At 40.0% G+C, this 13,320-nt stretch overlaps 1 protein-coding gene across 4 annotated transcripts in view; it reads left to right on the top strand.

The window, feature by feature from the left end:
- PRKAG2 (protein kinase AMP-activated non-catalytic subunit gamma 2) overlaps positions 1 to 13,320 on the top strand; it is a 234,990-nt gene that overhangs the window by 153,551 nt on the left and 68,119 nt on the right. For all 4 annotated transcript variants that reach the window (XM_019655404.1, XM_019655403.1, XM_019655405.1 and 1 more), the window contains one exon: positions 2,333 to 2,339. In XM_019655404.1, coding sequence (XP_019510949.1) covers positions 2,333 to 2,339 — 7 coding nt within the window. The remainder of the gene's footprint in view (positions 1 to 2,332; positions 2,340 to 13,320) is intronic.

Below are 13,320 nucleotides of genomic sequence, written 5' to 3'. Positions count from 1 at the left end.
GGCTCTGAGCACCTTTACCTGTATAATTGCGGGTGTGGGGGAGAAAACAAGCATGGTTTGATCTTAACAAGGAACCATTCTTTACCACTACGGTTGTATGGAAATGCATTGGGGGCGGGGGTGCTGAACATTTTGAGATAGTGGAAAAATTGCTGAACCTTCTCATGCGTTCTTGTCGGGCTTGTCTTGATTTGCATTTAGATGGGAATTCCTCGGGCTCCGAATCAGGATTGTACCCTAACTCATAGCACTTAGAAAAGCATTAACTTTAGCTCATGAATTGTCACCGGTACAACAGTGACACAAAACGTAACACCAGCGTTACTAGTGTCCCCTTAAGGACCCAGTAGAAATGAGCTGTTAGAATGGTGGAAAGCTTAGAACAAGCCTCGTCCGGTGTCTTTCTGAGAGCTGAGCACATAACTTGTTTGTGAGTGACCGACCACCCAGATTATCCAGCAGAGCTTTGGGGGAACCCTGTTTCAAGGGGTTGTGTGTGGTGATAAACTTTTTCCCACTTTTTGTGAGTCTTGGTGCGGAACCCTAAATCGTCTTTATTTTGGGTCCTGAGTAAGCATGGTGAAAGAAGAGATCTATTTTATTCAGAAAAAGGGACTTTGAAGCAGGTGGTTCTGAGGAACTACACAGAGGACATTCTGGTGAGTCCTACGTTTCTGCCAATGATTTCTTCTTCCCAGTGTATCAAAAGCAAATGAAAATCCCGTTGCTTATAAAGTGTTCATTCACAAATTGGTAAGGCGACTCAGTTACCTTGGTTTAGTCTGATTAAGCCATTCCATTTACCTCCCTTGCATTTAATTTTAAATTTAATTTGGAGAAGTATTTGATGATCTCTTCCAAACACAGTGTTTTTCTAAGATGAAGAAGTCCTGGAGATTGGTTGCATAGCAGTGTGAAGGCATTTAACACTACCGAACTGTGTGCTTAAAATGGTTAAGAAGGTACGTTATGTTAAGTGTATTTGTACCACAATCACAATTTTTTTTTAAAGTCCTCTGGTTATAAAAAGAAAAGCATAAAGAAAAAAAAATCTCCCACAGTTCTACCTATTCAAGATAGTTAAACTGTGGTTTGGCTGTTTTTTTTATACATATACTTAGCTTTTGTCGTGCCTTTATACGCAAATCTAGAAATAGACTTATAATAAATGTAGACAATGGTGAAACTGCTTAACAACTTAGCTTTTCACTTAATATTATAATCAGGCCCCTGCCTTCAATTTACATAGTTTGGTTGTCCAGAGGATGTCATTTTTAAATTCTCACTTTGATAAAATTTGGTGGTCATACCACATTAACTATTACTTTACCCTGTTTAAATTATAAAGCATGCTGCTGGGTCTGATACAGTAAAAGACAGATACATAGAGCCTGGAGGGCTGGTATAACATACCCAAGCCATCGGATAGAGGTCATGTTGATATTTAGTGCAATTTCAGTAGATTTACTCATTGGTGATGAAATTCTTTGAAGAAACTGGGTGTGAGAGACTTCTGTACCTGGAGGCCCTAAGGTTTTTCGAGCTTTTTGCCTTCCCAAGACTCAGCTGCCCCTTTGAGGAGCAGGGTGAGCAGGAAAAGAAAGAGTTTTCCCTTGGTAAGATCTGCCCTTGCTTTGGACTTGAATCTGGCTTGTCAGTTTTATGATGTCTGGCAACTAAAGATGGGTTTGGGGGATCCCCGAATACCAATTTATATGTTCACTACCCGTATTTAATGATATGAAATTGGGATGTAACATCAGTATGCTTTATCCTGTTCCAGAATGTAAGAATGAATGGCAGAAATTACTTTCCATTAGCTCTGTTTGATGTATTCTAACACAGCTAGTGGAAAGTCCATACTTAATTCATTCAGAGTGTTTCTTGGTATGCCCCCCAAGAGACTGCATCTAGCGCTCCATGCTGAAATAATCAAAGAAATTATCTTCAGGATAGAGGCCTGGTCTTATTGTGGCTCAAGAACCTGTGATCCTTCTTGCTGTCAGGACACGTGTCCTTAGATGGGCTTTGTTTTCACTCTGCCTGCCCTCTTATTCAATCTTACACATGGACAGTTAAAGAAAAAGGGGTAAACTGTAGACTGCATTTAACTTGTGCCTTAGGTTTGCATGTGTCCAGTGCTTCCTTGTCTATAGCAGAAATAACCTCGATGGGATGACTTGAACACGCTGTTCCAGAGGCTTCGCGATACCAGCTGTAGGTTTCGTTACAATTATTTTACAACATGACCCTCAGTCGTGTGTTTGGGATAGCCCTGTTTTATAGTGTTTCCGCATGTCTTAGCCCAATACAGAATCAGATCAGGCACATTCGGCGGCAGATAATTCATGGGAATGTCATTTTCTGTCTTGAAATGATCTTCAATGGATTTGGAGAATGCAGAGGGCAATAGATGCTCCGAGATCTGTGGGACAAATGCACCCACGGTTCTTTGAGTAGAACATAGTTCCTTATTCTTTCTTTACAAATACAATCAAGCATTCGGCACCTCTGACTTCTTACAGCAAACGCAGGCTCTTTGACTTCCTATTCTCACAACATGATACAGTCCGTCCTGCCTGGTTTGCAGAGGATGGAATTAGGGACTCAATTAAGACCCACTTGTTGATGCCTATTACGGGCCAAGCATACACTATTTCAATTAATTCTCATGCCTGCCCTGTGCACGAGATACCGTTATCTCCATTTTGCAGGTTAAGTAAGAATCAATGTTTAGAAAAATTAAGTCATCTGCTTGGGGCTTCGTAACTAGTCAATGGTGGAGACATTGTTCAAATGGAGGCCTACCTGTGAAACCCACGTTCTCTAAATTTTGCCCAACAGCAGCCCCCACATTAATAGCAGCTATCATTTATGGGCACCTGGCCTGAACAGAGGAAGGTGCCAGGCACACAGCACACCCGGGCACAAGGCTTGGAGACCTACATGCTGAGCACACAGCCCCCACGTGGCAGAGCCAGACTCAGAACCAGGACTGTCCAGGGGAGAAGGGCCCGAGCTCTGAGATCAGAATAACCCTGATACCCAGGGGCACTATTTGCTTTCTTCATTTTTTTTCTATGCTCCGGTCACATGTTTTGACCTTGAGTCTTTGAAATCTTAATGAAAAGAAGTAACAGCTGATGACACCCTTTTGAGATTTTTTTACCCCTGCTTGGGTTTTGAACTCTATGATGTTACTTGAATCAAAGTACCGATCCAGTACAATTAAGTCACCTTCCTGTCCTCCACCAGGGAACAACAAAAGACAAACGTTGACTTTATTCACACATACTGTCCAAGACTGACCTCTATACTCAGACCATATAAATGGATCACAGCCTGCAAAGATTCATGCCGAGCGAAATATATTGTTGGACTCAGCTACTTGCATATGAAATAAGTGGTGGTCTTTCTCATCGTCAGGAAGCGTAGTTTGTATTGTCATCCTTCATAAACTGTTAGATAGTCCCAGTTTTTCTTGACTCATCGGACCACACGTTTCTATTTCTCTATGGCCGTGATAAACCATGGGTGCTTGACATTTTTTTAACTTCACCACAACAGCATAGTGCTGCTAAGATGTCAGGTTTAGACTGAGTTTTCCGTTGTCAGTTCATTCACTGATAAAATGGCCCAAGGAAACAGCACAGCAGCAGAAAAAATGAAGTGACCTGAGCACGTATTTCCTGAGTAATTCCTGAAATGTGGACAACTCTCCTCAGGTTAAATTTGGGGATAATTTCATTTTTATGAGTGAATTCAGCAACGGCGATACCACATCCCGAGCTTCTCTCACCTTCCTCCTCCCCCCTTATTTGCGTCAGTTTTCTGTCTCTGGCACTTTCTCAGATACCAGACAGAGGACAGTAAAGGTTTGGGAGAAAAATGATACTGTCTGCCCCTTCGTGCTACAGATCCTGCAGTGAATATCTAGTCACCTCTAGATAATTGTTCGGCTTTTTTTTTTTTAGCTGAGCCATCCTGCCACCTGTTGGCAGCTCAACGGCAGCTCAGCTTGGGCCGGGCATCGAACCGCTGTTGCTCAGAGCTCAAACCTTTGAGCGAGCTCTTAACCAACTGAGCCACTCGGCCGGCCATTGTTCGGCTTTTAAAACCTAAAATTCTGCACCCTGACCAAGTCCCCTCTCGGTTTCAGTCATGTTTATGCCCCCCTGTTCTCCTGGCCACTCCCGAACCTGTGTCACCTCATTTGCGAAGAGCCTTCCACCTAAAAGCAGACACCATAACCAGCTCACAAGGGGCTGATCTCAGTTGGGGAAGGAATGGGAGAGGGAAGGTCCTGAGTTGCTGGGGATCATAGAGCTTTTTGAAACAGTCTTATAACTGATAGTTTTAAAAAACAAACAAGCAAATTTAAGCACTATTTAGGACCACTACAGGGAAACAGTGTTCATCTAAACTTAATTTTCAAGTTGCATTCTTTTCAGGAGAATTATAAAACAGCGTAGAATGCTAAGACTCAGCCATGGTTGTTGAAGCCTAGGCAATAGAAAGGTGTTGGCAAAAGCCTTTGATACATAAGCGTATAATTTCAAGAAGCTTTTGAATGATATTTACAGCCACACTGTGCAGCTTTTGTGATCCTGTCAACTTTCCTTTATTGGTTTTCTTTTGCTCCCATAAAGACTTCATGACTGTATTTAAAGACTTCTTTTGATGCTTCTCTTTCTAATTATTACTCTAGTTTCTTTTCTATTCATTTCCTAATCCACTGAAATACCAAGTCCAAACTGTTTTTCTCTCTGCGATACGGCTCCGACTTTCTCTGTCACATTTTACATTCACTGTAAAGACATCTTAAATATTCTCCCTGATTCCAGGCTGTCCCATCTCCATCCTCCTTTCCACCCGACACAGATATTAGAATCTTTTTATATTGCCAAAAACAGTCTGAGGAAATTTATGTTCACTTCTTCTATCCCACAATATGAAATCTAACTCCATTCTTTTAGCCCCCGGTAGTCTCTACCAGCCTTTCCTTAAGTTCTCCACAAGAACTCCTCTCTCAGATAAAGGCCATTTGTCTGCTGTGTCCTGCAGATGTCTTTGCATCAGCTTTTCCTCTGTCCTAGCCATCATCTGAAACACCCTCCATTCCTTGACTCCTTCAAAATCTGCCCCAGGCTGTCTCCTACAGGAAGCCCTCCTCCCAGGGTATTCCTTTGCTTTGCACTATGCACTATGCAATTGCTATAGTTTTGTGGGGGTTTTTTAACTTAAACTACTTTGTCATTGTTTATAGTGTTACATATGCAGAAATATAATACATTTAGAGAAGAACCGGGGTATGCATAATACTCTAAACATGTAAGTATTGCTAAAATTATGCAGTATCCGAAAACTATAAAGTAAAGAAGTAAAGGTAAGAGGCACTAGATGGCATGATTTCTTATGTAGAAAATCCTAAGTAATCAACAAAACAGCCACTGGAATTTACAAGTAAATTTATCAAGGTCACAGGATACAAGGCTAATATACAAAAATCAATTGTATCTTTATATGCTAGCAGCAAACAATTGGGAAATGAAAATTTTAAAAGTTTCATTTACAAGAGCATCAAAAAACATGGGATCTTAGGAATAAATTTAACAAAAGCTATGTAACAATCTCTACACTGAAAACTATGAAAGATTGGTGAGAGACATCAAAGACACACATAAACAGAAAAATACGACATGGCAATGAATTAGAAGACTCGATATTGTAAGATGCGGATTCTTCCCAAGTGGATCTACGGATTAAATGCAATCTCAGCCAAAATTCCAGAAGGCTGTTTTAAAATTCTGAAGAGTGTACAAAAGACTTGGAGGAAACCCAAGCAATTTTTAAAATAAAGAACAAAGGTAGAGAATGTTCATTATCTGATTTCAAGACTTAACCATAGAGCAAGACAGGGTGGTCATGATGAAAGATAGGGGGCTCAGTGAACACAATGGAGAGTCCAGAGTTAGACCCCGCCCCCACACATGTATATGGCCAATTGACTGTAGATAAAAGTGCAAAGGCAATTCCATGGGGACAGTAAAGTCTTTTCAACAAGAATGTGGAACAACTGGATATCAGTATGGAAAAAAAACAGCCCTCAGTCCTCGCCATACATCATAATAAAAAATTAAACCAAAATGGGTCATAGACCTAAATGTGAAAGTCAAAATATAAAACTTCTAGAAGGAAACACTGGAGGAAACATTCACAGTTTGTTTGTTTGTTTTTTGGGGGGGAGGGGTGGAGGAGGGAGGGAGAGGAGACAACGATTTCTTAGGACACAAAAAGCATGAACCATAAAAGGATAAATTAGATCTCATCAAAATTTTTAAAATTTGCTCTTTGAAAGACATGGTTGGGAATATGAAAAGGCAAACCATAGATGGGATAAAATGTTCACAGTAGGTGTGTCTGACAAAGGGTCAGATCTGAAGGCTCTATTGGGACTCACCCATTTCCAAGCTCATGGGGTTAATGGTAGGATTCGGTTCCTTGTGGATGGTTGGACTGAGGACCTCAGTTCCTTGCCTTCTGGCCTCTTCAATATGGCAGCTTGCTTCATCAAAGCCAGCAAGGGAGCCACAATCTTATCTAGCCTAATCACGGCAGTGATATCCCATAACCTTTGCAGTATTCTATGGGTTAGAAGCAAGTCACTAGGTCCAGCTGACATGCAGGAAGAGAGAATTAATTATACAGGGACATGGGGATCGTTAAGGAGCCATCGTAGAGTCTGCCTGCCACATTCACACAACTCAGTAAGAACAAAAGAAATCCAGTCTAAAAATGGGCTAAAGATTTGTACATGCACTTAATAAAAGAAGATACATGAATGGCCAGTAAACACATACAAAGATATCATTCATCCTCAAGGAAATGCAAATTAAAACCACGATGAGAAACCAGTACACACCCTCTGCAATAACTAATAAAGAAAAGAAAAAAAGGAGACCATACCAAGTTTTGAGGAGGATATGCAAACTACTGGAGCTCTCCCGTGTTGCTGGTTGAAATGTAAAAACGGTACAAGCAGTACGCAGATCTGGCTGTTTCTCATGTTAAATATACACCTACCCTATGACCCCATCATCCTACTCTTTGGTGTTTATCCCAGAGAAATGAAGACATGTCCACACAAAGAACTGACCGTGTAGGTTTATAGCAGCTTTCTTCACAATGGTCAAAGTTGGAAACATCCCAAATGTCCATCAACAGGTGAATGGTTAGACAACAGATGGCACGTCCACATTTAACTCAGCAGTAAAAATGAGCAAACTACTGTTATCCTCAGCCACATGAATGGATTTCAGAATCATTATGCTAAGTGAAATACTCCATACACACTGTATGATGCCATGTATTTAAAATTCTAGAAAATATCTACAGTAACAAAAAATAGGTCACTGGTTGCCTGAGACCATGGCGGGAAGGAGAGATATGCCACAAAGGAACACAAGGAAACTGTTGAGGTGATAAAATGGTCTTTGTATTTTGATTGTAGTGGTGGTTTCATGTGGACTCATCAAATTGTACACTTGAAATGGATACAGTTTATTGTAAGTAAATTATATCACCATAAAAAAAAAAGAGGCACTAACAATCTTTCTTAAAAGATTTACATTTTGAGGTACCCAGGTCCTACGTCTACATTGAATTGGCTCTGTGTTCATCCTAATCCATCCTGATTAGCCACATGACACCATAGATAGTGACTAAAGATCACAGAATTCCCCAGAGCGAAGGGCAGAAGACGCAACGGAAGTGTCAGCAGGTCCCTTTAATTTCACCTTGACCATAGTGCTTCCTTTTGATTGCTCTATGCAAATCAGAACAAAAAAGGAAGTAGTCTGTCTCAGTCGCTTCTGTAACTTTTCACAAATTTCTGGCCAAAGTTTCCAGAAATAAAGGAATAAAAAGTGCTGAAAAAAATGATCTGTTCTGGGAAGCGTTAATGAGTAGGCCCGATGTAGGGGAAAGGGTAGAGGAGAGTGAAGAAAGACTTCCTTGTGACTTTACATCACTTTTGTGTTGCTTTATCATAGAAATATAACTCATTTCAAAGTTTACGGCTTGCTGCATTAAGGACTGAAATAACCTTATTGAGCAATACTTTTTTTTATTTGCAAAGTATTGATGGGACAATAAGAGTTGTCAACATAATAGGATGTTTTTAGCTCCCAGTAGGTTATGTTAAACACAAACCTAATAATAAACTACTTCGATTAGCAGAAAACTAAGTTTGATTAAATTGTGAAAGGCAAGAGAAATACCTATTTCAAACCCTAATGAGCTCCATAAAACCAGAATTTAAAGGGTAACAGACTAACCCTAGGTATATATTGGGTTGCTACTTCATATCTTTGATGTGAATCTCTAGTCATAGTGGACTTATTGACCCACCTACCATGGTTCAAGACACACAGCAGATGTTAAACATTTGCTGAGTGACTGTCTTCAAAATCTTTATATTGTCTGCTTTTTGGAAGTTGGAAGATAATTTAACAGAAAGAATCTAGACAAAAAGGACTTTTTTGGTTTAGTCTGTTTTCTTTGCCCCTATTTAACACTCTCTCTGAAACAAGTTTTCAACTGACTTGTTGAACTGTAGAAATTGGTTGTCATACTCTGAAAAGCTACTGTGGAATAAATGCTGTTTAAAGGAAATCATTAAAAAAAAATGTTAGGAAGGAACTAACTTTATTTAAAACATCTGAAATTGTTATTTAGAAAAGTTATCAAAATGAACAAAATCTTTTCCCCAAACATACTGATTAAAATTGATCAGAAGAATTAATGGTTATGGTGTTAAATATCTTATATTTTTGAATTTTTATCAAATTTCAACATCACTTTAAGAGATCGATTGTTGTCACTTAACAGAAACTAAAAATGTAGGGTGGCAGCAAGAGCTAGTCTAGCAAAACTCCCTGCCAGTATTCAAAGCAGAGTGGCAACCACCTCTAGGCCTCGGAGAGGGTCTGTTACAACAAAAACGTTGGCTGCCGTGATTTCTTAGCAGTCACTTTTTTTCTTCATCATGTCAGATTCCAACGCTCAAGGGAAAGCGGGTATAATCGTTTCCAAATAGGAATGAGGTCCAGGAAAAGCATGAATAAAAGGAATGAAACCATCTCTGAACCCGTTTATGCTCTTCAATCAACTGTTTACACACCATGTTTTTCATTGATTTGCTCATAACAGTTCATTTCACTCAAATATTTTTCGAATGTCTGTTATGTGTCAGGCACAGGTAACAAACACCAAGATGACCAAACAGAGTCATCCTTCCCCTTCAAAGAGTTTATGGGACTTAGGGGAGACAGAAAAGTAACCCCCGCCCTGTGTTAAGTGCCTCATGGAAGTGTGTGGGTGAGAGAAGCCATTCACCAGGTAAATAGTGAGAAAAGGTCGAGAATCAGGAAGGGCTGCCTGGTGAAGACTGAACCCTCCTCGTAAGACCCATTCTTAAACGAATGAGTAGGAACCAGCCAAGTAAGTGGCAGGGAAGTAGGGAGAGAGGCCAAAACGTTCAAATCCCTTAGCGCAGTGAGCGGGAACAATGCATAAGGCTCTACTGTCGGGGACACAGAGGGAATTGGCAAGAGAGGGTGAAGAAATAAAATGGTCAGGTCCCTGCTCTGATCTGCAGAGTTAGCCCAACATGCCTGAGGTTCCCGAGAGGCACAGAATGGTTCTACACAGGAGTAACAAAACCAAGTCTGTTTTCCAAAGGTCACTGGCTCCAGGGTAGCAAATAGACTAGAAAAGGGCCAGACAGGAGGAACTGGAGCTGACCCAGCAACCAAGCAGGAGATGGCAGAAGCCTAACTAAGGAGCCCTCACGGAGGTGGAGACAAGTGGGGTAACCTCCCAGGACACTAAGGTGACAGAGTGGAAGGAGCTGTTTTAAACGGATGAGTTTGAATTGTCTGCAGAAAGCTGAACTGGAGATGACCAGTAGAGAGTCTTGAGCTCAGGAGAGCTGTCAGCTCGAATTTGATGCTCAGGAGGGGTCCTCATAGAGGTGAGGATGAAAGCTGATGAGAGAGCACACTCAGCTCCCGTGGCCTCACTTGGTGTGGGCACGTTCCCGTCCTGCCTTTTCCCACACGCTGCCTTTGCAGAGCAGAACCAGTGCTGAAGGAAGACGGCAGCGGGAACATCAAAGCTGCAGGTTTCCATACACTAAATTATTCAGGAGCTGCTTATCCAGTATTTAAAGCTGATTTATTTCTTGCAGTACCTATTGAAGATTACAAAAAGAAAAAAAAAAAGACCAAGTGAACTCATGTCTGACCTCAGTGCATAACGGAAAGCTTTTTTGGCAGTCGTTTTATGATTAAGTGTTTGGGCTGAAGTTTTCCCTTCTGATAGTCATTCAAAATACTGCGTTTTGCTGTACCAGGGCACAATTATGTAAGACAGACCTTAATAATTGAGCGTTTTTCACCAACCAAAAAGTCATACTTGTAATGGCTCCATGTTTTTCAGGCATTTTCTCACTAAAACTCAACTGCTTCCCCCCACCCTCACCCCGCATCACAGTGGAGCCCAGTAAGTAAGCCCAGACTGGCTGCAGAAGCCAATGATGTGCAGGCAAAATATTATGAATCAGCACACGGCCTACCTAGGAAAACCCAGCACCTCTCGGCCTTGAAATGCCAATTGAATTCTGGAGAGAGAGGAGGGCGTATCATAAATGCAGCCCGTTTTCTCTGCACGCAGGACATTGTCCAAGCCCTTCCCCTCGCCTCTCTTCTCCTAGCTTCCTCGCCTGCCTGAAATAGCTAAAATTAAGTTGGGCATATAAGTCTCTTGAAACTAAAAAACATCACCATGAAAGGGCAACTGACGACCACCAACTTTAAATTATTTGTATTAACGAATCCATCGCTCATGACCCTGTCAAGTACTCATGTACACACCTAAAAAGCTTTGCAGGCCCTCCAATTCCTGAAATGCACCTTGTGCGTTACAGAGAAGTTTCATCTTCCCTTTTCTAGTGTCCTGTGACTGTGCTCCTTTCTAAGAAAACATGAGATGTCTTACTAAATAAAAACACCCTGTGGAAAAAAATTCAACCTCACTAGCATATTAGATAAAAACATTTTTATTTTAGTAGACTCTTGTACACCCATTATCAAGTGAAATAAAACCTAAGAGACTCACATTAATTTGTTTCCATTTCTATTCTCTACCAACTTCTACAGTAACAGGTACAGGACTTTTTAGTCTGAGGACCACTTTTGCAGTTGACAGCCTCCAGAAATACATACTCCCACTTGCTGCCCATTTCTGCCTCCCCAAAACAACTCATCAGGATGATAGGTGAAATCTGTGGTGCACCGAATAAACAGCATTAGGGATTTCTTTTTTTAATTATATTAAAATTACTGTAAGAAGTTAAAATGCAGACTTTTCAAAACTTAAGATGATTGACATTTCCACTGTGTACCACCCCACTTTTCAAAAATTAAAAAAGTTTAAAATAAAAAGCATTTAATTTAAAAAATATTTTCAAAAACGTATAGAATGAGGCTATAAAGAAATAAAATATTTTTGTACAACTGTACAATGTGATTGTGTTTTAAGCTAAGTGTTATTACAAAAGTCAAAAAGATTTTAAAAATTCATTAAGTAAAAAAAGTTATAGTAAACTAAGGTGAATTTTTATTGAAGAAAACTATTATTTTATAAATTTAGTGTAGCCTAAGCATACAGTGTTTATAACGTCTACAGTAGAGTACAGTCACATCGTTGGCCTTGACATTCACTCACCATGCATTCACTGACTCACCCAGAGCAACTTCCAGTCCTGCAGGCTCCGTTCATGGCAAGTGCCCTATACAGGTGTGCCACTTTTATCTTTTATGCTGTATTTTTACTGTACATTTTCTGTGTTCAGATACACAAGTACTTACCATTGTGTTACAATTGCCTACAGTATTCCGTACAATACCAGGCTGTACAGGCTTGTAGCCTAGGAGCAGTAAGCTAGCCCACCTAGCCCACGTGTGAAGTAGGCTATCATCTAGGTTTGTGTGAGTGCACTCTATGATGTTTGCACATCAGCGAAATCACCTGACACCATATTTCTCAGAACATCTCCCATTGTTAAGCGACTCATGACTAGTTTGTTTAACCACTCGCCCATTGAACGACATCTGTTATTTCCAGTTTCGGTTTTTAACAAATGAAGCTGCTGTGAACATTCGTATACAGGTTTTCGTGTAAACATAGTTTTTCATTTCCCTGGGATAAATGCCCAAGAGTGCGAGTGACGTGTCATATGACACTGGCATGTTTAGTTTTATAAGAAACCGTCAAATTGTTTTCCAGAGTGGGGGTACGATTTTGCATCCCCACAGCAATGCAGAAGTGATTGGTTTATCTGCATCCTTATAGGCATTTGATGTTGTCACTATTTTTGTTTTGGGTATTCTAATATGTGTATAGTAATCACTTATTGTGGTTTTGTTTCCCTAATGACTAATGATGTTGAAAATCTTTACATGTGCTTATTTGCCATCTGTATATCTTTTTCAGTGAAATGTCTCTTCATGTCTTTTGCCCATGTTCTAACGGCATTCTCTTTTTCTGTTGAGTTTTGAGAGTTCTTTACATATTCCAGCCACTACTTGTTTGCTGATTATGTGCGTTTGCAATTAGCTTGTCTCTGTAGGTTGTCTTTTCATCCTCTTAGCATCTGTCACAGAGCAAACATTTTCATTTTAATGAGGTTCAATTTATTAATTTTTCCTTTTATGGATCATGCTTTTGATGCCGTTTAATTAACTCTTTGCCTAGCAATAGTTCCCGAAGATATTATCCTATTTTTTCCTAAAATTTTCATGTTTGACATTTTATTTTTAAATCCAATGTGAGCTCATTTTTGTATCAGGTGTAAAGCTTAATGTTGAGGTTTATTTTTTGCTCACCAATGTCTAGTTGCTCAAGCGCCATTGCTTTTGCACTGTTATCAAACATCAGCTTGGCACATTCATGTGGGTCTATTTCTAGATTCTCTGTTTCCATTGATCAGTATCTATCCCTCTGCCAATACCACAGTATTGATTACTGTAGCTCTAGAGTAAGCTTTAATATTGAGTAGTAATTCCTCCCACTTCATTCTTCTTCAAGGTTGCTTTCGCCTGTACCTTTCCATATAAAATGTAAAATAAGCTTTTCTTGTCTACCAAAAAAAAAAAAAAAAAAATTGTCGGGATTTTGATAGGAATTGCATTAAACCTCAAGATCAATCTGGGGTGAACTGACATCTTTACTGTATTGAGTTTTCCAATCCATGAACAT

Source organism: Hipposideros armiger, unplaced genomic scaffold, assembly GCF_001890085.2.
Source record: "Hipposideros armiger isolate ML-2016 unplaced genomic scaffold, ASM189008v1 scaffold_239, whole genome shotgun sequence".
NCBI classification, from domain to species: domain Eukaryota; kingdom Metazoa; phylum Chordata; class Mammalia; order Chiroptera; family Hipposideridae; genus Hipposideros; species Hipposideros armiger.
This window is presented reverse-complemented; position numbering and strand designations above follow the sequence as displayed.